The sequence below is a fragment of the Bos indicus x Bos taurus genome, chromosome 22 (genome assembly GCF_003369695.1).
Source record: "Bos indicus x Bos taurus breed Angus x Brahman F1 hybrid chromosome 22, Bos_hybrid_MaternalHap_v2.0, whole genome shotgun sequence".
Taxonomy (NCBI): domain Eukaryota; kingdom Metazoa; phylum Chordata; class Mammalia; order Artiodactyla; family Bovidae; genus Bos; species Bos indicus x Bos taurus.
In genome coordinates, this window is record NC_040097.1 from 44,169,459 (window position 1) to 44,194,879 (window position 25,421).

The following is a 25,421-nucleotide window of genomic DNA, read 5'->3' on the forward strand; positions in this document are numbered from 1 at the left end:
TGAGTGGACTCCAGCCCAGGTGGACAGTGATTTCTACTGACACCTTTGTCTTAAGCTCTGGTAGCTGTTAGGATTCAACTAGAGTCTGTGTTATGTACCCCAAAAAGGACCTGAGATGTGGTAAGCACCTTCAAATTATGAACAGTATGTTTCCAAAGCATTTTGAGCAATAGAGGACAGTTGCCGATTGGGTAATGTTTCCATATGACCCAGAAATTCCACTCCTATGTATCTAAGAAATGAAAACATGTTCATACAAAAACTTGCACCCCAGTTTTTATAACAGCAATATCCATGATAGCCAAAAGGTAGAAACAACCCAAATGCCCCATCAACAGAATGTGTGGCATATGCATACAATGGAATTGTATTCAACCATAAAACATGAAGTACTGATGCAACATGGGTGAACTTGAAAAGATAATGCTGCTACTGCTAAGTCGCTTCAGTTGTGTCCGACTCTGTGCAACCCCATAGACGGCAGTCCACCAGGCTCCCCCGTCCCTGGGATTCTCCAGGCAAGAACACTGGAGTGGGTTGCCATTTCCTTCTCCAATGCATGAAAGTGAAAAGTGAAAGTGAAGTCACTCAGTTGTGTCCGACTCTGTGCGACCCCATAGACGGCAGTCCACCAGGCTCCCCCGTCCCTGGGATTCTCCAGGCAAGAACACTGGAGTGGGTTGCCATTTCCTTCTCCAATGCATGAAAGTGAAAAGTTAAAGTGAAATTGCTCAGTCGTGTCCGACTCTTAGTGACCCCATGGACTTCAGCCCACCAGGCTCCTCTGTCCATGGGATTTTCCAGGCAAGAGTACTGGAGTGGGGTGCCATTGCCTTCTCCAAAAGATAATGCTAAGAGAAGCCAAACATATATACTTCCATTTTTGTGAAATGTCCAGAACAGGCAAATCCAGAGAGACAGAAATTAGGAGTGTGTGTATGGGGGAGCAGGGAGTGGTTTGGGGAGGGAAGTGGTAATGATCACAAGATTTTAGAGTGATGAAATGTTCCAAAATTAGATTATGGTGATGGTTGCACAACTTTAAATATACTAAAATATAATAGAATTATATATTGGTCAACTTTATGGTATGTAAATTATATCTCAATAAAATTATTAGAAGCACACAGAGTGGTTACTCACAGACATAAAAAATTTTGTATCTTGAGGCTCCACTTCTCATTTTTTACTACACACAGTATTTTCATTTATTCTGGATCCTGTTTTTTCTTGTCTTTCTTGGCTATTCTTCCTCAACAGTATATTTGGAGCACTTCCTTCTTTTTGCCTGCTATTCCATTGTATGGTTATTCTGTAATTTACGCAACTAACGTCACTTGCTGGATACTGAGATTGTTTTCATTCTTCCTGCAACCAAACCTTCCAAACAGGTTACATCAGTATAAGCTCAGTTGGTGATGTATGGGAGTGCATTTCTGCACATCCTCAACTACAGAGAATATCATCATGCTTTTTGATCACTGCTAACCTAATGGGTGAAAACATAATTTTATTTGTACTCATTAAATAATTCAAAATGGAGCCATTTTTTCATATGGCAACATGAAATTTAATCAATTTTGTTATTTGTTACATTCATCAATTCATTTCCTTTGCCCACTTAATTATCTTATTGCCAAAGTTTTTACATAGTAAGGACATGAGCCCCTTGCTATGTGTTGCAAACATCTTTCCAAGTTTGTACCTTGTTTTTTAACTTTGGTGTTTGTTTGCCAGAGGATAGTTTACGTTTTTGTGTAGTCTTTTGCCCCCCCCACCCCTCACCCCGTAGTTTCTGAGTCCAAATCCGTCAGTTTCTGGGTTTGTCACTGGGTCTCTGAACCAGTTTCCTGCTCTGTAAATGGAGTGATGACGCTAGTGTGGGTTTGATCAGCGCATCTGAATCTGAAGGCGTCCTGCTAAAGGGGACAGCGCTGAGCAGCAGGGAACAGCCGCGGGAGCACGGATCAGTCGGTGCCCCATTCCTCCACTATCCGCAAGCCTGAGGAACTGCGACCCCACCTTTGCTTCCAGCTCTACGAGCTAACGTGTGTGGCTCCGCCCGTCTAGCTTCCGACCAATGGACGAGTTTCGTAAGGCGAAGGGTTCCGCCTCCAGACTTACTGACCAACAGAGGGGCTCCGTCTTGCCCGGAGCTCCGCCCCTTGTTGATCTGAGCAATGGGCGCCCTCTCTTCAGCGCAGGACCCGCCCTCGCCGCACGCCGGGCTGCGGGCCGTACAACTCGTTCCGGTAGGCGGGTCCAGCAGAGGCCGGTGTGGTCCCAGCTCCGGCGGAGGCAGGGCCGGCCCCGCAGGATTGGGGCGGACGGCAAGCGGGCGGCCAGGGCAGGGCGTCAGGTTGCGGAGCCGACGTCCGGGGGCGAGAGCAGGAACGGGATACGGGCAGACCCGGGGATATTCTGAGCAGGCGGACCCGGGCGCCGCCGGCTGAGCGGCGGCTCGCCCCCTTCCGGCCCAGGGCTGGTCGGCTGGGCCTCGGGGGCAGGGCGGGCTGCGTGCCGGTCTGGTACTGCTCTGCGGCCCGCGCTCGGCGTTCCGGGCCTCCTGGCCGCGGGCCCGCCCAGGGGCTGCAGGACTGGCCTCCAAGTGTGGACCTAACAGCGCCCTGTAGCCGTTTGAAGCGCTGACATCTGCGAAGGGCTTTGTATTGCAAACTCAGTCAGAGCGCGTCGTAGTTCCGGAAGCGCTTTGACATCCCCGAAGTAGCGCTGTGCAAACTGAAGCTCTTGGTAATCGCGGAAGCACGTTGTGGGCTCGGAACCTAATCGAAGGAAACCTTTAGTAAATCCTGGGACCTTCTGGACTTCGAAGCGGTTTGCTATCGCCGACATAGGAAGCGCTTTAGCGTCTCTGAAACCTTGAGAACTGTGATGGGCAGTGGAAAAGGGGAAAGGTCAGTGAAGTCATCCCCTGGCTGTGACCTAGTGGCCTGCCCTCCCCCAGGGGTTCCCGGGAAGGCGGGAGGCTGGAGGAAGGGGCAGCCAGCAGGGAAGGTGGTGGACTCCCGGCCGCCTGTTTACCTTGCAGGTGCCCATGGCGTCGGAGCGGCGCAAGGTCAAGTACCACTGGAGCAGCACTTCGGATCGGAGTTCCCGCAAGCGCAGCTGCCTCCGGGAGCCCAGTGATGTGGCCCCCTCCAGCCGCCCAGCTCACAGCTCTGTGTCGCGTTCAGGAGGGGCCAGCAGCCCCAAGCGCCTGAAAGCCCAGAAAGAGGACGATGTGTCCTGGGGCTCATCCCGCCACAAAAGTTCCACCTCCTCCTCGCATTCCCGCCGCAGAAGTTCCACCTCCTCCTCCTCCTCCCATTCCTCTGGCCCAGGTGCGGGTGGGGCCGCCTGCAAACGAGGCCTGATTCCGAGCTCACAGGGGTTCCTTTCGTCAGGGGGATCCCCTCTGCGCTCTGTCAGACCTTCTCTAGAAGAAATGGCTTCTCTCGAGGAAGAAGCCTGCAGCCTTAAGGTAAGTGACCCCAATGCCTTGCAAACGGCAAAGCCCTTTCCACCTGGATTGAGATGTTTGGCGGTGGAGTTTTGGTGAAAGGACGCTAAGAAAAAGATGTCTGTTAAGATCTCTGGGGTCTTCCCAGGGCACTAAGCGCAAACTGGATAGACGCCAGGGGATGGCCTGAAGTTCCGTTGAGAGGTAGTTTGCAAACTTGCCAGCACTTTGAAACTACCTTAAAATTCTTGAGGTTCTGCACGGGTGTGGGCGCAGATTCCTGGTATTGAAGTATTTATCAGGTGCTTGTAACTGGCAATCAATCAGTCATGGTGGAGATTCGCTGTGCCAGGTGGCTGGCGTGCCCCAGAGACATAGGTGTATGCAATTTAGTTGTTAATTTACTGAGTTGTGCCATATACCTACCTCGAGGCACAGAACCAAGAAAAAGGATTTGGTTTTTGGTGTGGCTTTTCACCAGGGTTATGTTTTCCAGCACATTGGGCTTTTGCATGGTGGGGCAGGGTTATTTTAGAGGTTCAACATTTAGTTCCCCAGTGGGAACACACGGGAGGGTTATGAATTCATAATGTTGGGGAGCAGGAGTGCTTCACGGAGGAGGTGCATTTCACCCACTTATTTTTTTTTTTAAAGGATTGATTAAATTTTCTCAGCACCTGCACTGTGTGTGTGAGAGAGAAAGTTGAACGTGAATTTGGAAATGTTCCGTCTCTTCCAGTCGGGTTAGAGGGAGGAGACGAGTCCTGGGTTTTGTTGCCGGCTACTGTGTGAGCGTCAGCCACCTCTTTAATTAGGTTTTGAGCAAATATTCATCGAGGTCCTAGCTTGTGCCAGGCAGTGTTTCTAGTTGCTTGTGATTTGCTTTCTAGGTTTTGGAGATACGGGCGTTTAGAGGTGGGGAGTTCTGTACGTGGAGGAGCAAAGAAAGGCAAAGTCTTAACTTGGTTAAGATGGGCTGCCCCTAAATAAAGTTATCATTAAAAAACCCGGAACCAGCCAGAAGGAAAACAGTTTGTCCTAAAGCCTTTGCTGAGTGGTTTCTGATGTGGAACTGAGAAGTGAGGCTGTATTTAGCTCTGTGTCCTTGCTGGCAGGTTGTTATCCTTAGGAGAAGTGTTCCACGTGTTTTCAATGTGGCCCTCACGGTCAGAACCCTTGTGTGGGCACATTGATTAAAAAAAAAAAATTTAATGGTGAGTTGAAAGGGTTTGTCTTTGACATAAGTGTAGGTAATATGAAGTATATTAATATGACACATGTAAATGAGGTAAATATGAGGCTAGTTTGATCTTGTCATTTATCCTTGATGCAGTTTCAGTGGTTTGGGGTACAGGGTAAAACGATCAGTTGATTAAATTGAATCCAATAACCAGATCGTGAGGCGGGGAAGACTCTAGCCTAGTCTTTCAGGTGCGCTGCGTGCTGGGCTCGGGTTCTCTTGGGCCGGAACTCGAGCGTTGAGGGCGTGGCCCCTGATGGGGCGTGGTCTCATCTAATGACAGACACGCCTCTCCTCCAGGGCTCAAGGGCCTGCTTTACCAGTCATTCTCACGGTTCCCCTTGGAGAAATGAGCAGTCTGGTCCTGTCTCAGAAGTCTTGGGGTTCTTTCCTTGGCCTGCTGTCAGTCATAAGCACTTACGTGAGGACTGTGTGTCAAGCACTCTGTTGGATGGTGGCCCCACGAGGGGGCTTCTCAGGGGCATGATGTCTGGAGGGAGGCCTGAAGAAGTCACGAGACTGCCTCAGGATATGGTTTGGTGGAATGGAGGCTGAGGAGCTAGGTAGGGGGCAGCTTGCAGTGGGGTGTTAGGAGCCAGGGGAATTTGGATTTATTCTAAGCCATTAGGGAGTTCTGTATAGAAGGAAGGCAGATTTGCGCCTTTGGAAGATCATTCATGTCAGTACACTCTGAGACTTGATAGAATTAATCCCAACTATCCTTCTCTAGCACTGCTAAGCACTCTCCCTAGAGAGGGTTTGTTTGAAAACGAGGCACAGTACTTATTTAAATGATTTGAAAATGCCTCTTTGACCTTCCCCTCTTACCCGCTTTTTTCTACAGTCATTTGCAGACTTGTTGTCTAACAAGTCACCACTCACCTGCCTCTTCCCACCCCTCCACCTGCCCTTCTGCATTTGCTCTGAGGACTTGGAGACGTACACACGTAGCTTTGTGTGTCCCCCTCATCAGAGAAGTCTGTGTGCCAGGTCATGGGATATTCCGAGGAGAAGATGTTTATCTTGGTTCATTCTGGCTGCTGTAGCAAAATGCCACCGACTGAGTAGCTTATAAACCGCAGAAATTGCTCAAAAGTCTAGAGACTGGAAGTCTGAGATCAGGGTGCCAGCTTGGTGAGCACCCTCTTCTGGGTCACAGACTTCTCTTTATGTCCTCACATGACAGAAGGGGACAAGGAAGCTGTCTGGGGCCCCCTCACTAGGGTACTGATCCTGTCAGTAAGAATTAGTCACTTTCATGACCTAATCACTTCCCAAAGAACACGCAGAATAACACCACCGTGGGATCAGGTTTCAACATTTGAATTTTGTGGGGAACACCTTTAGACCATAGCTACACTGGCATTTTGGAATCGTTAGCGATTCCTGCTGGCCAGCATCATCATCTTGTGCCATATTACCTCCAGGATAATTGTGGGCAAGGTTTTCTCAGATTTTTAGAAAATTTTTTTTGGTCTGTGCTGGGTCTTTGTTGTGGCAGATGGGCTTAGTCACCCCGTGTCGAGTGGGATCTTAGTTCCAGGACCGGGAATCTAACCCATGTCCCCTGCATTGGCAGGAGGATTCTTAACCACTGGACTCCCCAGGGAAGTCCCTCAGATTCTAACGGTAGTTGATGATTTTCGTTTACTTTATAGAGAAGGTTAAATGTCTCTATTGTGAGCACCTTCACCTACCTTATGTTTAGCCTTTAGTATGACATATCTAATTTTTTTTAATTGAAGGATAATTGCTTTACAGGCTTTTGTTGTTTTCTGTCAAATATCAACATGAATCAGCCATAGGTATACACGTGTCCCCTCCCTCTTGAACCTCCCTTCCATTTCCCTCTCAGTCCCACTCCTCTAGGTTGATACAGAGCCCGTTTGAGTTCCCTGAGTCATACAGCAAATTCCCACTAGCTGTCTATTTTACGTATGGTAGTGTACATCTGCGCATTACTCTCTCCTCTCTCCATACATCTCACCCTCTGGCTGCCCTCCTCCCCCACCCGCCTTGTATCCATAATTCTGTTCTGTCTGTTTCTCCATTGCTGCACTGTGGATAAATTTATCAGTACTGTCTTTTAGTATATGATGGTTATTTTTCTCTTTCTGGCTTACTTCACTCTGTATAATAGGTTCTGGGTTCATCCACCTCATTAGAACTGACTCAAATGCATTCCTTTTTATGGCTGAGTCATATTCCATGGTATGTATGTACCAGAGCTTCTTTATCCATTCATCTGTTGATGGACACCTAGGTTGCTTCCATATTTTTGCTATTGTAAATAGTGTTGCAGTGAACAATGGGATACATGTGTCTTTTTAAATTTTGGTTTCCTCGGGGTATACGCCTAGGAGTGAGTTTGCTGGGTCATGTGGTGGTTTTACTCCTAGTTTTTAAAGGAATCTCCATACCATCTTCCATAGTGGCTGTATCAGTTTACATTCCCACCAACTGTGCAAGAGCGTTCCCTTTCCTCCACACCCTGTCCAGTATTTATTGTTCGTAGACTTTTTGTGATGGCCATTCTGACCGGTGTGAGGTGATAGCTCATTGTAGTTTTGATTTGCGTTTCTCTAATAATGAGCGATGTTGAGCATCTTTTCATGTGTTTGTTAGCCATGTGTATGTCTTTGGAGAAATGTCTGTTTAGGTCTTTTTCCCACTTTTTGATCGGGTGATTTGTTTTTCTGGCATTGAGTTGTGTGAGCTGCTTCTATATTTGGGAAATTAATCCTTTGTCAGTTGTTTCATTTGCTCTTATTTTCTCCCATTCTGAGGGTTGTTTTTCACCTCATTTATAGTTCCTTGCTGTGCAAAAACTTTTAAGTTTAATTAGGTCCCACTTGTTTATTTTTATTTCCATTACTCTAGAGGGTGGGTCGTAGAGGATCTTGCTTTGATTTACATCATCATTTATGTTCTGCCTATGTTTTCCTCTAAGAGTTGATAGTTTCTGGTCTTACATTTATTTCTTTAATTCATTTTGAGTTTATCTTTGTGTATGGTGTTAGGAAGTGTTCTAATTTCTTTCTTTTACATGTAGCTGTCCAGTTTTCCCAGCACCATTTATTGAAGAGGCTGTCTTTGCCCCACTGTATACTCTTGCCTCCTTTGTCAAAAATAAGGTACCCATAGGTGCACGGGTTTATTTCTGGGCTTTCTATCTTTTCCTTTGGTCTATATTTCTGCTTTTGTGCCAGTGCCACATTCTCTGATGACTGTATCTTTGTAGTATAATCTGAAGTCAGGAAGGTTGATTCCTCCAGCTCCATTCTTTCTCAAGACTGCTTTGGCTATTCGGGGTCTAGTGTGTTTCCATATGAATTGTGAAGTTTTTTGTTCTAGTTCTTCAAAAAATACCATTGGTAGTTTGACAGGGATCGCATTAAATCTGTAGCTTGCATTTGGTAGTATAGTCATTTTTCACAATATTGTTTCTTCCAACCTGGGAACATGAAATCTCTCTCCATCTGTTGATGACATGTCCAAATTTTTAATTCAGTTTGGGGAAGGAAGAGTGGAAGGAAAAGTTTGAACTTTATGATGTGCTGGAGAAGGAGGTTTAGTAGGTAACTCAGGTCTGACTCTTTGCGACCCCATGGACTGTAGCCCGCCAGGTTCCTCTGTCCATGGGATTTCCCAGGCAAGAATACTGAAGTGGGTTGCCATTTCCTTTTCCAGAGAATCTTTCTGACCCAGGGATTGAACCCGTGTCTCTTAACGTCTCCTGCACTTACAGGTGGGTTCTGTACCATTAATGTCAGCTGGGAAGCTAAAGCTTGTCAAATGTGAATCTCAATGTTTGACCTCTGTTCAGTTCAGTTCAGTCGATCAGTCATGTCTGACTCTTTGCGACCCCATGGACTGCAGCACGTCAGGCCTTCCTTTCCATCACCAATTCTGGGAGCTTGCTCAAACTCATGTGCATTGAGTCAGTGATGCCATCCAGGCATCTCATCCTCTGTCGTCCCCTTCTCCTCCTGCCTTCAATCTTTCCCAGCATCAGAGTCTTTTCCAATGAGTCAGTTCACATCAGGTGCATTCACATAATTCTCAGTCTTGTGAGGTGGGTAGTGTTATCTGTTTTATTTTATTATTTTTTTGAGAAGTAAAGCCATAGTTATGCTAAACCCTTAAGATTTTAAGCTTGTTTGTTTGTTTTTAATTGAAGTATAGTTGATGGCAGTGTTATCTTTATGTCTTACTTAACAAATGCTTAGATACCAGTGAACAAATGTTTGAGCACCTGCTATGTAGACCCTGGGACAGTGAGACTCAGAAAGGTTAAGAGACTGGACCAAGGCCACACAGCTTGTACAGGTCAGAGCTACAGTATAATCCCAGGTCAGTCTGACTTCACAGCCAGTGTTCTTGAGGCTGCTGCCCTCCTTTGAGCACCTGCTCATCCTGGCCCAGCATTAGATGGGAGGAGCAGGGAGATGAAGAGGGCAGCATCCTTCCATTGGGGGCCCTTTAAAAGGTCACGCAACCCAGACACGAGAAAGCATTGTGCATCTTGGCTCTTGAGTGATGAGACTTTCACGAGGGATCCTGTCTTCTGCTTCACTCAGTGGATGTCCAGTGCTTGGGTGAGGCCGTGCTGGGGCTGGTGGTGCAGAGAATGAGACAGTTCATCACAGTGCGAGGTGTGGAGTGTGATAACAGGGGTATTTGGAGTACGAGGGATCAGAGGAGTGAGTGACTTTAAGCATCGGGAAAGTCCTCACAGAAGAGGTGCCATTTGAGTTCTCTTGACGGATAAGGACATTTCAGGAAACAAGAACTGTGTGTGCCCAAAAAGGATTATGAAATGCTGTTCTGATGCTTGGGGTGCTGCTTATTCCAGGGCCCTCCTTTCCCCCTTCTCCAGTGCTTCCCTCATTTCCAGGACACCTGGGTGAGTGGAGAAAGGCAGGAGATGATGCTGGAAGGAAGGTTGGGGGCCAACCGGGGAGGAGAGCTTCCGGGGTCACACTCAGGAGTCAGGCAGACACAGAGTCGTTGAAGCATGTTAAGCGGCATTGCCAGATTGTAGAACTCCTCGTGGTAGCTGTAGAGAAAGGATGGGCGGAGGCATCCTTCGTGGTACCCATCTCTGCCCATCTTTCGTGACTGCTGCTCGGAGATAGCCCCTTTCATCTCTTTTAGCTCGCTCTTCTAGTCCAGTTTCTACTGAAATTGTTAACAGTGGCTGACTGTGCTGAGGGCTGGCATGACGTCTCCACTAATGTCTCATTTGCTAAGTGCTTCATATATGAAATCACCTTTCATAATTTCTCATTTTTTTCCTCCAGGTTGATTCCAAAGATAGCCCTCGTAGCTCCGTGGATTCTGAATTGGCAGCGGAAGCGGAGGGTCAAAATGGTACAATGGAGGAACCACACAAGGTCCAGAAAAGGCAGAGGGAGAGACTTCGAGACCAGGGCTCCGCCATGATCTACCTAAAGGCCATCCAGGGCATCCTGGGAAAGTCGATGCCAAAGAGGAAGGGAGAGGCGGCCCCACGGGCAAAACCCCACATCGCAGAGCACCCCCGCCGCGGAGAGGGACCAGCCGGGAGTGTCAGTGTGGCTGCTCCTCAGAAAGAGAAAGAGACCACCCCAGAGGTCAGAGCGGAGGAGGAGGACACTGTGCTGGAGAAGAGCAGCTTCTGTGACAGGAGGGTGGTGATAGACCCTCAGGAGAGCCCCAGCGAGGAGCAGCCCCTGGGTGGCCGAAGGATGGTCACCGAAGAGTGCTCTCCACCCCTGGAGTTTCTGGATGACTCTGACTCGCATTTGAATGGCCAGAAGGTGAGTCAAGCTCAGGTCAAGCGTGGAGTTTTGAGTTTTGTTAAATGTCCTTGGTCTTTTTAGTTTGATCATAGGTATTACTCATTCAACGCAGTCCTTGACTTACCCAGGGCTTCAGGAAACAAACTGATAGTTCTCTTGTATCATGCCTTTCAGATTTATTAAGAAACCTCAATTCAGTGCTAGCTTTGTTTTATGATTTATATGTTAAGATACAGATGTTCCTGTGTAACAAAGGCCAAAATAACATTGACTTAAGCAGTTTGCCTTATAGAGGATGGGTCCACGGTGTGGGGGACCTGGGTGCCTCCTGCTTGACTCTGCTGCCGCTCGGCGGTTTCCACTTTGTGGTTCGAGCGGCTGTGACCAGGCTCCGCATGTTACATTGACATTCCAGCCAGGAGGAAGGGGAGAAGAGCAAAGTACATTCCCTCCCTTTTAAGAGTTTGGCTCAGTAGTAGTCCCCATTATATCTGCTCATATCTGTTGAGAAGAATCTGGCCAACACTTGCAAGAGAATCTGGAAAATTCCAGACTGACTTCCATCTGGGAAACACTACATTCAGATAAACTTTTGTTGCTCTAGAGGAGGGAGAGGGTGACACCGAATAACACTGAAGGGAAACGAGCAGTTTTTAACATTGTTTCTGATTCGGAGGGAAAAAACATTCCTCTGTGGTACCATCTCTGCCCATGCTTCATGACTGCTGCTCGGAGGTAGCCCCTTTCATCTCTCTTTCTAGTCTGTGTTTCTAAGTAATTTCACATTGTTTATTTTTTAAAAATTTAGACATCTGTGGACTTTCTACACAGGAGACGAGAATTTAGTTCTCTACACTTAGACGGTACCCACACGTGAAAATGTATCCTCTCTGCCTTCCTGTAGCTCTGATTCATAATACAATTTTTAGTCAAATCTATTTACAATTATTATGACCGTATTCATAGCTGACTGACTTAGTATACTCTGATTATATTTCCAATCTTATAAAAGTTTGTCTACTTTGAAGTTCATCTTACTTTGTTTCTTTCCTGTAGTTTTCTGTTCTTATGACTGTTTCATCTCCAAACTGCTAGTACTGTTGCAGGAAGGGGGACCCCTTCCAGGGCCAGAAACTGGGCTCTTGTCTAACCTTTGGAAATGAATTGTCCGAGGAGACACATGTGCTGACAAAGCAAGAGATTTTATTGGGAAAGAGCACCCTGGTGGAGAGCAGTAGGGTAAGGGAAGCCAGGAGAACTGCTCTGCCATGTGGCTTGCAGTCTCGGGTTTTATGGTGATGGGATTCGTTTCCGGGTTGTCCTTAGCCAATCATTCTGACTTGGAGTCCTTCCTGGTGGTGCACGCCTTGTTCAGCCAAGATGGATGCCAGAGAGGAGGATTCTGGGAGGTGGTTGGACATGTGGTGTCTCCTTTTGACCTTTCCTGAACTCTTCCTTCTCCTGGTGGCTTATTAGTTCCGTGTTCCTTACCAGGACCTCCTGTCATAAAACACCTTATGCAGATGGTTACTGTGGTGCCTGGCCAGGGTGGGCGGTTTCAGTCAGTGTGCTTCCCCTAACAGTACCATTAATTTCTTCTCAATATTGTCAAAATAAGTAGTCTGCTCTCCATGTTTCTTTCTTTTTTGAGGGTATATTCCTTTTGATTCCTTACGATTCCTTTTTTCCTCTCTCCTTTCATCTCTGCTTTCTTGATGCATAATTAAGGAGAGTGCATATGATGATAAACATGCTTTTAAAATTTTTGGCATGCTTAAATTATAAAACACTGGCTCAATTTTTTGAGTTGTCCTTTTTTAGACATCCTGTTTCATTTTGAGGTTATAATACCATCTCTTGTTTCTCTGAGAATATGAATTAAAAGTTTGTTTCAAAGTTTTCTTTCCACACTATTTTTTCAGAGTTTTCTTCTGTTTTTTTGTTTTTTTCCCCTAAATATTTTGGTGTCATCTTTTGTGTTAGGCTTTTCCTCAGATGTTTCTGGTATCTGTTCATATTTTAACGATGAAGCATTAAGCCAGTTGGAAGTCTTGGTGCCTGGGTGGGCTTATCAACTGCTGCCTATAACATCATGTGATCACCTGTAGTTTCATCCTGAGAGGCTGCTGGGGGGTGAGGGGTGGGGCCCTGGGACAAATCCTCCAGTGCTCTGCTCAGGAGCACAGGTCCAGCTGCTAGTGTTTTAGGAGTCAGGTTGAGGGGGTGGCTGGGTTCATCAGTGTCTAACATGTGATGACCCTCAGCTATGTGTCTGTTGTCCCTGGTTCTTCCACGGGCTCCTTGGCTTAACTTTTCCAAGCACGAACCTTATCTTTTGCTGGGCGGGGAAGGGGCAGACCCATCTGTGCAGGATGGGAGCAAGGATCTGGGGCTCTAACTTCACAGATCCTCTTACTTTCATCTCCAGCCTCGCCTTCATTTTGAGAGCTCTGATACCTCCAATTCCTGGGTCTTCTGGGGGCCTATAGTATGATTCAGCATGTTTTGGGGGTTTTCTCACTGCAGGCCTAGGTTTTGGCCATCTGTGATCTGCTTATCCAGTGACTGTTCCTTTATCTGCTTTCTAGTATCTGATTTTTTTTTAGTTTGCTTTGCTCTTTTTTCTGTATGCTTTCTCTTCATAGGTTTATGCTTTTCCAAGTCCATTTCCTATAACTTTAATAGGTTTTTGGCAGGAAGGACAAAACCCACATGTGCTGTATTTAATTGGAAACCCCAAGAGCAGTAGGTTTTGTAAACTACTTTTCCCGCCAACCCAGTGTATAATGCCTGTGTTTCTGTCTAATGTAGATCATTGTTTCACTGCCTGGAGTTCCCTGGTATGGGTGAACTTTCCAAACTTCTATGCCCAAACTCCCGTTTGTCAGACTGGACACTTAGATTGCCTGTTGAGGATATTTTTGGGTAGGTTAGCAGATGAGTGTTGAGATCAGACATTTTGAGTTCATATCCTGGCTCTGCTGGTGTACTGCAGTCTTGAGAAAGTCACTTAACCTCTTTGAGCCCCCGTTTCTTCCTCTATATAAAAAGGCATGATTCTTTAAATGTTATTACAGACTAATATGGGGATCAGCAGACTGTCTGTTAAGGACCAGATAGTAAATATTTTAGGTTTTTTGAGCTTTTAAGGCCTCCATTGCAACTATTCAACTCTTCTGTAATAGCATGAAAACAGCCAGAGACAATATTAAAGTGAATGAGCCTGGCTATATTCCAATAAAACTTTACTTAAACCAACAGGCAGTGTATTGGATTTGGCTTGTGGGCTGAAGTTTGCTGAATGCTAAATTAATACATGAAAATACTTTGCTCAGTGCCTCGTGTATAGTAGACTCTCAATAAATGCAGCTTTAAATTTCACCATATGTACTTGAACCTTAGGCAATCTTGAGTATAGGTAATTGTCAATTTTCCCAAAAAGGAAATCCAAAACCTTTTCCTGGCCAACTTGACTATATATAAAGTCTTTCAAGGTCTTAGATGATGTCGCCAAAGTCTGTTTATCATATGTATTCCTAGGTACATGTGCATTTTCTGAAGTCATTTTTCCCCCTACTCTGCCATTTCTCACCCCCTCATATTTGATTAGTTTTATTGAACCTTTTCACATGTTTCTCTGACATGGTCTTTGTTGTCACTGGAGTTACTTTTTGAGTCATGTAATGTGATTTCCTGAACTTCCCTGATGAGAAGAATGAGAACCTGACTCAAGAGGTCTGAGATGGAACTGCAGAATTAGTTTTTTGTTTTTAACCAGTACTCTCAGATAATAGTTTGTGAAGCAGCCAGAGGACATCCCTACCCTTACATCTGAGTTAGCATTTTAATTGCTGTTATTTCCATTTAAAGTTTTTATTATGAGATATTCAAAATATTTATGAAAATTACCCACTTACCCATTACTCATCATCAATAAGTGTTAACTCACTGCCGATCTTGTCTTGTTTGAGCTCTGTATCCCTTTTCTCTCCACAAATTATTTGGAGGAAAACTGCACCTACCATATCATTTCACCCATAAATATTTTGGTGTTTATCTCTCAAATTAGGATCTTTAGGGAAAAAACAAGCATAACTACAGTTCTAATCTCTCCCTCTGCCCTGTCCCCCCAGTCCTTAATAGGGTCAACTATCCAGTCAGTCTGGAGAAGGAAATGGCAGCCCACTCCATTATTCTTGCCAAGAGAATCCCATGGACACAGGAGCCTGGTGGGCTAGTCCATGGGCTCGCAGAGAGTCGGGCACGACTGAGCAACTGAGCACACATATCCAGTCAGTGATTAAACTTCCCTATTTCATGATTGTTTCAGTTTGTTTGAAGCAGGATGTAAGAGTCATCTGTGTCATTTTCTAAAGTGTTAAATCTCTTAGTCTCTGTAGATTCCTCCTCCCCTTTCCATTCCATGTTATTTGTTGTTACATATATTAAACAAAAAAAGATGTCTTTTGACTTGTAGAATTTCCTGTAGCTGAGATCTCATTGATACGATGTAGCACTTTTTGGTCTGTATTATTCTGTCCCTGGAAATTCTATCCCACATTACAAGTAGCTGTTCCCTTTGCAAATCCCTTTGCATTTGTTCAGTCTTGGGAGGTAAATTTTGGGGCATCCTACAGTGTAACCATGTCTAATTATTCTTTCAGTTAGTATTTTAGGAAATATATTTCCAGGGTTTAAAACTAAAAAATGTATTTAGTGAAAAGTAGCTTTCCAACTGGCCCTATGTTGCCCTATTCCTCCTCCTACATATTTTATGTTTTTTAAGTTTCCAGTGTAATTTTATACGTAACCACTTAGCTTATTGCTTTTTAAAAAGTTATCTTTATAAAAAACTAAAAACTATCTTTAAAACCTTTGTTTAAAATGATATCTAGCAGAGAATTGTGAGGTCATACCCCCAGGAATAATTACTAAATCTGTTACCTTTTTTTGCTTCCCATCTCCCTTTAAAAAAAAAAAAAAAAAAAAAAAGAGTTTAAGGAACCTCTTTAAATAAATACTCAAATTAGCTTGACTGAGTTTTGTTTAGGGTCATTTATCTTCTTCAAATAAAAGAGTGTATCTTGTCTACAAGAGACTTTGTGAGGACTTAAATATGAAATGAACCCTCAGAAAAGGGAAGTATCATTTTGAGGAGAAACCCTTACCTTCCATTTGGACATTTTTTATAATTTTAATCAGATTAACTTTTGTTGTTGGGGGAAGAGGAAATAGTGAAATATATTTTGAAGAGCTAGATTGCAAAGGTGTTAATTATCTGTTAGTGTATGTGAGAGGTATTTTATTGACGTGCTTACATGTGAACATGTCTAGCAGCTGGTGCTTGGCACCTACCTGTGACCTCTAGGATGTGGTTGTGGGTGCTCAGAAGTCATACGGTAGTCGACCTCCCCCAGAGGAGCAAGACTGGTTTGACCTAGTCCTGGAAGCTGCAGTCCCTTCCGGCTCTGTCAGTTACCATACAAGTTGGCCCAGGTTCAAGGGGAGGGGTCACAGACCCCACTTTCAATGGAGAGTAACGTCAAAGAATTTGCAGACACAGCCTCCAAGGACTCCAACTGCATGGTGGTATATTTTGAATGCGCAACAGACCTGTTGTTAGTGATGAGATGCTGGGCAGTGCTTTTCTCTAACAACTGCACCCCCCATACCCTGTATGTCCTAGAGAGCAGTTTTTTTTCCCAAGAGGGGCTCTTCAGAAAGGGAATGCAGGCACAGCCTCCCTTCCAGGGAGGGCACATGACACCATGATCCCAAGTTTATTCCGTGGTAACCTGGCTCACTTTCTGCAAAGTAATCAGGAAGCCAGATGACAAAGTGCACTAAGGAGTCAATGCCGTGCCATCTCCGTGGCCTGAGAGTGGCCAGGGCCTCTATTTGGCTGGTGGCCGAGCGTGGGAGGCTGTCCTCACACAGGTCAAAGGCAAACCTTCTGTCTCTTTCCTCCTCTGCAGCCTAAGGACCGGGAGGTGGTGATGGAGCGCACCTCTTCAGGAAGTGACTGGTCTGACGTGGACGAGATTTCCACAGCCAGGTTCTCTCAGGAGGAGCCCGTCCCCCTAAAACCCTCCACAGTTCCAGAGGCTTCTGCCTTCCCCACGGACTACGTCATGTACCCAGCTCACTTGTACAGCAGTCCCTGGTGTGACTATGCCAGCTACTGGGCCAGCGGTCCCAAGACCCCCAGATACCCGTCCGTGGGCAGTGGCAGCAGCGACACGATGCAGGCGGGCAGGAGGTGCCGGGGCTCTTCCCCCACCTCGACGGTGAGCCCCTCGCTCACCTCCAGGGAGCCTGAGGCTGCCAAGGAAGGCAGATCCCGGAAGTCTCGTTCATCTCGTTTCTCCAGAAGCTCAGAGGGACACGTGAAGGAGAAAAGAACATTCCAGGAGGACGTGCTGCCCCGTCCTGCTGAGGAACCTGCGTCTAGTTCCCTGCCCAGGAGCCGTCGGGAGTCCAGGCTGGAGGGTTTCATCGACACCCACTGTCACTTGGACATGCTGTATTCCAAGCTGTCATTCAAAGGGACCTTCAGCAAGTTCAGGAAGATTTACAGCAGCTCCTTCCCTAAGGAGTTTCAGGGCTGCATCTCTGACTTCTGCGATCCTCGCACCCTGACTGATGGCCTCTGGGAGGACCTGTTGCAGGAGGATCTGGTGTGGGGTGCCTTTGGCTGTCACCCGCATTTTGCACGTTACTACAGTGAGAGTCAAGAAAGGAATCTTCTGCAGGCCTTGAGGCACCCCAAGGCCGTGGCATTCGGGGAGATGGGCTTGGATTATTCTCACAAGTGCACCACGCCTGTCCCAGAGCAGCACAAGGTAATGTCGTCCTTCGTTTGCTCACAGTGTTTCTCTCTTAGTGGTTACGTAAGCATTTCTCCACTTTGGGAACTAAAGAATTCAGAATCTCTAAAAACATGATTGCTCTTATCCAGACCCCCTCTCCCCAACCCCAGATGTCATTGGTCAAATGCTTCGCAAGCTGTTGCTTTCCTTTCAGTTGTATTACGAAAGAAGAGGGTAGGGGCTGAATGACCTTTACAGCTAATGATACAAATGTCAAAGCTTCCATTCCTTCTTGGGAAGCAACACATTTTGTTTGTTTAACTAAACAATATGTTTTTCTTCTGATTTTAAAGTTAGTGTGCCCATTGCAGAATATTTTGCAAAACACACAAATGAGCAAAGAGAATCATTTCCCAATCCAGGAGAGAGCGACCATGACTTCTCCCTTGTAGTGAGCTTCATTTCCTCTTGTTCTTTTTCTGCTGGCTCCTGAGGAGGACACGTGCTCCACTGCAGCCACTGTTCCTCCCCTAACAATTCTTTCTTCTTAATAGTTTTTAAAATTCAGATGTGTTTTGGAATTCATATTTTTATTGTCGCTATCCCTTGGAGAGTTGCATGGAACAGTTGGTGGCATGTCTTATGAGTACCTGTCAAAGAATCAAGGAAATGAGTGCTGTATGTACGTATCTTTTAAAAAAGAATTTAGGAGATTAATAGAAAGTAGTAGTTTGAATGTTTTTTCCACCGTGAAAATGTTCCCGCTTCATTAAATATTCTTTGAAAAATATGCTTTTTTAACAGCCATGTAATGTTCCACCCCAAGTCTATAGTAGTTTGATTATGCAAATAGTAGCTTTTTAGAAGCAAAAATTAAGTGTTGAAATTAGAATCTCTTGCAGCCTTCTGCCTCTGGAGGAGTTCAAAGAGGGCATATATGTTAAAGAGGGCTCCAGTGGGCTGTCGGTACTGGGATTAGCTCATCGTTAAAGTCCTTGAAAGCATTCCATGTTGTGGTTTCCTGGCTCACTTTCCTTTAGTTGAAAACACAGGTTAAACCTGAGTTACGTCAGAATTGGTATTGGCTCTTTGCCGCTATCTTGAGACAAGGTAGTGCGAGCGCTGGACTTGAACATGTCATTCTCAAGTGAGTCACCTGACTCAAAGCATCTTCTAATTTGATGTTAAAAATTCCAACGTGAATTATATTCCATGATTGGAAAAAACTACTCATGGAAATATTAAGAGCGTTGTTTTTTTAAATGTATCTGTAGGTACTCACCTAGCAGATGTGATTTTGGTTAAGAAAGCAAGTTGCAGGATATAGCTTTAGTATTTATTCTTTCCACACATAACTGAGCACCTCTGAGAGTCAGGCATCATGCAGATACATCCATGGCAACTTTTCACGGAGGAAAAGGTGTGCAAGGTGACGGGCTCCCTCTTGGGAGTGGGAGTAGGGGCAGGGGCGGTGAAGGAGAGCACACTTATCTTGGAGTGCTGCTTCTGAGCCCTGTCCCGCCCCTGGAGCCCCAAATAAGCCTTGCCTAGTGGTTGCTCCATGCAGAGCCTGGGTTCTGGTTTGAATCGGGGTGCTCCAGCTAATCAGCTGCAAGTTATCTGGCCTCATTTGGAGCCTCCGTTTCTTTACATGATGGGCTGAGCACCCTATCTTAGGGTGTTTTTGAGGATTACAGGTTATAATACACCTAAATACTACTACTATCTAGTAAGCAGTCAGTAAATGTTAGCTATTATTATGCATTATAGAGCTTAAAAACAAAGAATGGGAGATGGTGGGGGTTGCCCACTGGACTGGCTGCTCTGGAGGTAACAGACATCCAGAATGGCCCTCACCCACAGGTTTTGCCACTGCCTTCCCGCAGGTGTTGGAGAGGCAGCTACAGCTGGCCGTGTCTCTGAGGAAGCCCTTGGTGATCCACTGCCGGGAAGCTGATGAAGATCTGCTGAAAATCATGAAAAAACTCGTGCCTCCAGACTACAAGATTCACAGGTGAGAGCCTGGAACTTCAGCGGGCAAAGGAAGTGAACATGTCCCTCTGTCTAGGATGTTACTGGGAAAAACAAACGCAGTGAGAAAAGAGCATTGATAATGTTAGGTCTTTTCGTAGAATCTTTTCAAAAGATTAGCTATCATTTTGACCCATATGAAATTTCTGATACTTGACCACTTTTTACGTAAAAAATGACAGCTTCATATGGTTTGAGCTAATACCCTGAATCGCTGTGACCCCCATCCCATGAAGCAGGTTGTAACGGAGGCTCAGTTCTCAGAAATGAGAGCTGTTGATCTGGGGGGAGCTGCTGTGGGCCCAGTGACTGAGCACACCACTCCAGGGCACCAGAAGAGAAACTTTCTCTCCTCCTTGCAGTTTGAAAGCTCATCCCTCCCCACTCCTCCCTACCCCACCTTGAAGTCCAGGAGGTATCTTCTGTAAATGGTATCTAGGGGTTCTTTAGTTGGGTAAACTCACCAGCCTCCTGCCGTGTGCCCGTTCTGGGCATGGGCTTGGCTTGGCCCTGGAGGAGCTGTGAGAGACGGTCCGCTGGTGACTCCCCAGAGGGTGTGGGGCTGAGCTGGGCACAGGGAGCCAGAGCACCGGCCCTTAGCTGCCTCTGGCTACAAGGGGCCAGGAGGTGATGCCCAGCTGGCTTTTTCAAGATGGGTGAGATGGGTTAACTGAAGAAACAGAGTCTAGATCCCAAGCCCGGTTCTGACAGGTGACTGAAGAGGGCGGGGCTGTCAGGCCTCTAGACCACCGCCTTCCAGGCACCCAGGCCAAGAGTGACGCCTCTGAGTGGAGCGGCTGCCAGAGATGAGACGGGGCACAGTCACTCGGCCCTTCTGGGCTGGTGTATATGGTACTAAGAACATGGACAGGTGTCAGGCTAAGAGAAGAAAAATTCACCCGTAGGCCCCTTCCGGTGTACTCGATGACATGGACGTAACTTCTGCCCATAGTATCGTGATCCGGAGGGGCTGCGGTTGTCAGTTTTGTTTCTGACTGTGTCGACTGTGAGTCCTTCCCTCGGATGCAGTCTTTGCATTTTTGAGAATTTGTCCAGCAACATTAACTCAGAAGAGGTGAAATGTCTAGAGGGAGCTGGGGCTTCGGCAGAGTGGGTAACGAGAGAACCCTGATGTGGGATTCTCCTCCTCGCAGGCACTGCTTCACCGGCAGCTACCCGGTCATCGAGCCCCTGCTGGACCACTTTCCCAACATGTCCGTGGGCTTCACAGCCGTCTTGACCTACTCCTCCGCCTGGGAGGCCCGGGAGGCTCTGAAACAGATCCCGCTGGAGAGGATCATCGTAGAGACGGATGCTCCCTATTTCCTGCCTCGACAGGTAGGGCCGTCTTCAAGCTAAGTTGAGGCGCTGAGGAGAGAGGGTGGGCGGTGGGCGGTCACCCGCGCAAGGCTGGCAGGACCAGAGCGCCCAGTACCTTTCCAGGTCCCGCCCTTGGCTGTGTAGATGTCTCCTCTCTGTTGCTTTGCAGAACCAAAGTCTAGGGGGCTGAGAAGCTGAAGGGTAACCACTCTCTTCCAGGCAGTGCAAAGCCCTACCCTGTAGAGGGTTGTCCAAGGAAGCGTGGGACCCTGCTCACCCAGAGCCCCCCTGACTGGGACTCTCCCTGCACCTGCAGGTAAAGGGGTCTCTACACAGCTCCAGAGGCCCTGCTCGGGAAGGGCCGGGGGGGACACGCGCCTGACGGCTGTGCACAGAAAGCACAGCGATGTCCTGAATGCTTGGTGTCTTCCAGGTTCCCAAGAGCCTTTGCCAGTACGCCCACCCGGGCCTGGCCTTGCACACGGTTCGAGAGATCGCCAGGGTCAAAGACCTGCCGCTCGCCAGCACCTTGGCCACCCTGCGTGAGAACACCCGCCGCCTCTACAGTCTTTAAGCAGGGAGGGTGCCACCAGGAGTCTCCTAGGAAAGGTGGGGAAAATCACATTACATGTGTAGTTTTGCAAAACCAAGACAAAAAATGACTTGGTCTCTATGAATGTGGAGCAGGTAAACATGGGGTGAGCAATGAGCCTGGTCTGTCTTGAGTGAACTTGAGTTTGTGTGCTAACTCAGTGGTGTCCGACTCTTTTGCAACTCCTTTGACTGGAGCCCTCCAGGCTCCTCTGTCCATGGGATTCTCCAGGCAAGAATACTAGAGTGGGTTGCCTTCTCCAGGGGATCTTCCTAACCCATGGATCGAACCTGCATCTCCTGGGTTGGCAGGCAGATTCTTTACTGCTGAGCCACCAGGGACGCCCCTGAAGTTGAGTTTAACCTTCATCCTTTTCTCTTCCCCACACCCTGCAGGATGACCAGCGGCCTGACAGGAGAAAGGCCGCGTGAGCTCTGCCTGTGGGTCCCCACTCGAGGATGTTGGAGAGCCAGCTGGGACAGAGGAAACCCGGACAGGGTGTTTCCTGAGACCTCCTCGGAGGCCTCTGCTTCAGGCTGGGGAGGGTGGGATGGGGTGCAGTGGGTGGGCGAGGGGCTTGGGCTGGCCTCCTGGCCGTGGTGCTCCAGGGTGACTCGGGCAGAAGGGGAGGGTGTAAGGGTGCAGCAAACTCACCTACTCCGAGCTTGTCTCTGTGGCTTAGGCGCAAGCAGTCTGTGTGTGAAGTCACACTGCTCCTCGTTTAGTGCGCGTGAGCCAGTGGTGTGGTTCCTGGTTCTCCACTCAAAACACAAATCCCGAGTGGGAAATCTCTGGGGGACGTTGGCCAGAGACCTGTCTTGGAGGCTGATGCTCCTGTGGCCGGTGAAGGAGCCCCTCGCTCCCCTGGATAACCTTCAGTCTGGCCCGCACTGTCGCCAGTGTCATTTCTGCGTCAGCACTGGCTGAAGGACCTCGGCTGCAGTCTCACTGGTTCCACTGCTGTTGACACAGAGAGGGCCGAGGGGCGTCCACTGTCCAGGGCAAGTTCTGGCTGAGGGAACCCTGGATTGACTGGAGGACCTGAGGAGGAAGCCTATTTGAGGACAAGGACCCCAGGGAAGGTGTTCTTCCCCCTCAGTTATGTTGAACTAACCGCTAAGGGTCCAGTCTGCCGCAGAAACTGCTAGCCTGCCCTCGGGGCTCTGAGCCCCGCTGGCCTCCACTTTGCCCCCTTCTCCTGCAGCATTGGACCAAAAATACTCCTTCTGTTCCATCTCTCGTAATGGCCCCTTGTGCGCCCCACCCAGGTCGAGAGGTAAACCAGTTTAATTCTCCAAAGCTCTGCTGGCGCCGCCCAGCCCTGTCCATTGCCTATGCAGAACAAGAGGCCTGGTGTCCATGAATCTCCCATTTCCCGGCCTGGGGCTCTCCCTCACCTTGGCCTCCACTGTGTTCTTTCTCCATGGTGGAAGTCAGAGCCCCTCCTCGGACTCTGAGCAGCCAGGCCATCTCAAATTCTGAGCTGTGCTCTGCGCCCTGCTGGTGCCTTGTGAAAGTATGTTCCATACAGACCCTGGAAGGTTATGACAGTCAAAGGTTAAGAGTGAGGACGCTCTGGCACTTGGCACAAAAGGATCCTTACTTCCAGCTTCCTCAGTGAGACAGGCCACCCTGAGTCCTTTGTCTCTTGGAGACCAGGAGCCGAAACCGTAAGATCCATCACTCGCGCTGGACCCCTCTAGGTGTTTGTGGAAGGTGCTTTGGAACCTCGTGAGCTGCAAGGAAAAGGACTTGGCGTTTCGTGTGTGGTATTTCCTCCTTGCCCGGGGACCTAAGTTTCTGGCCTGGGAAGTGGGCCTTGATTCACTGTCCACCTTCCATGGATCAGCTGTGCATCATCTGTGCCTCAGATCTGGGGAGTCCAGAGCCTTGTTCTCCTGCTTGGAAGATTTGGAGGACTAAGTGTTTCAGAGTGCTTCATTGTTCCCCAAATGAACTGCCGCTTAGCCGTCTCCTTCACAACAAGGCCTGGAAATCACGACACCAACGAGGGAAACCAGCCGGGCCCGCGTGCAATGATTAAAAGTGACAACTCAGTGGATGTCTCAGAGCCATCGCAGTCTCCCTGCCAAGGTGAAGCACCAGGTGCTATCTACTTTTATCTCCAGGATTAAGGATTTTCATTTCTGATACACATTGAAATGCGACCTGTGGCAGGCGGGATGGGGGATGAAGGGGGGTGAAAGCCAGTTGGCACTGTGTTTCATTTACAGATTTTAGATGGCCAACTGGATTGTTTCTGCTGTGTTGCTGGCATGCCTCTGTATCTCTGCCCCCTCGTCCCCTTTGGCCATCTCTTTCTGAAAATAAAGTGATGGATCTTCAGCCCATGGTCTCCATGTGTGTTTGTATTTCTCAGTGGTTTGGTTGTTTCCTACCTTTGTACCCTAAGGATCCAGAGGTCTGGAGACCTTCTCGAATATGTGCTTCAGCAGAATTCAGCTGGAAGTAAGCAGCTTGGGTACCCTCTCCAGATCTCTGCTGCCTCTAAGCACTTACTCTCATTTTACGGCCCAGGAACACCCAGATACACTTCTGCTTCTTAGCCTTGAAAAATAGACACGTTCTTTGTTCTGACCAATGAAACAGGAGGGAAAAAATGGAAGAAAGAAGGGTGTTGTTGATGGCTCCGTTGCACTGTGGGCTCTGGACTGTGAACTCTGGTGCCTCTGGGCAAACTCTGGACGCAGTGAAACAGAACTTCCTCCTGTCTTACGGTATCCTTGGACAGAAGTGCTCAAGCCAAAAGTAAGCCTGTCCAAAGGGAGGCTCTGTTCCAAGAACAGTTGATGAATTTGGAATCTGTTAATGCCTCATCTGGGACGCACAGTCATTGGTTTGTGTATTTCCAGCACATTCCTCAGTCTCAGCTCCGTCCCAGCTGAGTGCACGGCAGCTGTGTCTGCCTGACACAGAGATAGTCTCTGCGGCTGGAAATCTGCTCTCAGCTTTCCTGGTGTTTTCCACCTTTCCCTGTGTATTAAGCTTGGGACCAATAGTAATCATTTACTGTGAGCACTTTCCTTTTTGTGTCACTCATTTCTGTAAAATCCAGGCGAATGTCCACTGTACGCTGCTCGAACACAGTGCCCAGGACGGCAGCAGGACTGTCGGTCAGTGGCCAGGCAGCCCTCTTGCTTGCTGTAAATGCTCGTCTGTCAACAGTGTTTGGAAGTGAACTCAGACCAAAGTGTGGTTGCTAAGCATGGGTCTCGACTCCTCTGTGTACACTGTCCTAAGGGAATTTCTTACACCCCTGTAAGTGTGTAAGAAGTTAAACACACGTGCTATCATTCTGATGTACTGGGCATATTATTTATAAAACAATTTCTTCATAAGGACATTTTTGTTGTTTTTGTTTTTCCTGTGTAAATACCTTGCTCAGCCCAGGGCGTAAATGTACCTGCTTCGGAGAGCCGGAAGGCAGTGTTGTCGGGAAGTGACATGGGCAGGTCTGAGAAGGCTGGCTGGGACCAGGTGTGAAATGCTGCATTTTCTCAAGTGTGTCCCCTGTTTCCCTGCAGTCAGTTTTTATTTCTTCCAGTTGTCAACTTGAAATTGTCCTTGGCCTACTCCAAGTTGATCCCATGTCTTATGAATGAAAATGAAAAATGGAAACAAAAGGCTACCTTAGGTAGCAGGGCAAGAGGGTGACCCTGGTTGAGAACAGCAGAACATGGGGGCGCCTAGGCCCAAGCCCACAGCTCTGGGTAGGTCGGAAACCTGTTTGCTACGTGGCCTCGGGAAGTCACCTAATTCCTCTGAACGTCAGTCTTCTTCCTCTTAAGTGGGTTTGTTGTGGAAATTAACTGAAATTACATTAAATTCATGTGAGATGTGTTTAGAACAGCGCCTGGTGCACAGCAGGAATGCAGTAAAGGGTGGCTGTTAGGATAACTGAATGCTTACTGTGTGCAGATGTCCTCCAGGGAGATACTGTTCAGTCTTGACTGGGGAGGCGGGTGTTTTACATGGGAGGAGCCTGAGAAGTTCAGTGTCACGGGCTGGATCAGACAGCTGGAGTTCACATTTGGGTCTGAGTCTGAGGCCCATAGCGTTCCACCCAGGCATGCTACCTGGGCCAGCTGAGAGAGCCCCATCCACAGTGGGTGCTTAACATCTGTTTCTGGAATTAATGACCTGGGCAAGTGGGAGGGAAGGCTTG

The 25,421-nt window shown here is 47.6% G+C and overlaps 1 protein-coding gene across 2 annotated transcripts; it reads left to right on the forward strand.

The window, feature by feature from the left end:
* Positions 1-2,261: 2,261 nt before the first annotated feature.
* TATDN2 (TatD DNase domain containing 2) lies at positions 2,262-23,581 on the forward strand. Of its 2 annotated transcripts, none has more exons than XM_027522549.1 (8): positions 2,262-2,915; positions 3,050-3,481; positions 10,004-10,501; positions 16,459-17,325; positions 19,179-19,306; positions 20,478-20,661; positions 21,077-21,252; positions 21,631-23,581. In XM_027522549.1, the coding sequence occupies exons 2-7, from the start codon at positions 3,056-3,058 to the stop codon at positions 21,215-21,217; spliced, it is 2,244 nt and encodes a 747-aa protein (XP_027378350.1). In that variant the 5' UTR covers positions 2,262-2,915; positions 3,050-3,055; the 3' UTR covers positions 21,218-21,252; positions 21,631-23,581. The 2 variants fall into 2 exon arrangements, 1 of the variants encoding a protein (XP_027378350.1); XR_003507739.1 differs by lacking the exon at positions 21,631-23,581 and adding an exon at positions 20,863-20,959 and having other exon boundaries at positions 2,280-2,915; positions 21,077-21,168.
* Positions 23,582-25,421: the final 1,840 nt, after the last annotated feature.

Excerpts from the sequence above, each read along its gene's own strand:
- TATDN2 (XM_027522549.1), top strand. The coding sequence starts at position 3,056 with ATGGCGTCGGAGCGGCGCAAGGTCAAGTACCACTGGAGCAGCACTTCG. Across the intron at positions 3,482-10,003 it reads AAGAAGCCTGCAGCCTTAAG|GTTGATTCCAAAGATAGCCC; the intron begins GTAAGTGACCCC and ends TTTTTCCTCCAG. Across the intron at positions 20,662-21,076 it reads CCTATTTCCTGCCTCGACAG|GTTCCCAAGAGCCTTTGCCA; the intron begins GTAGGGCCGTCT and ends GGTGTCTTCCAG.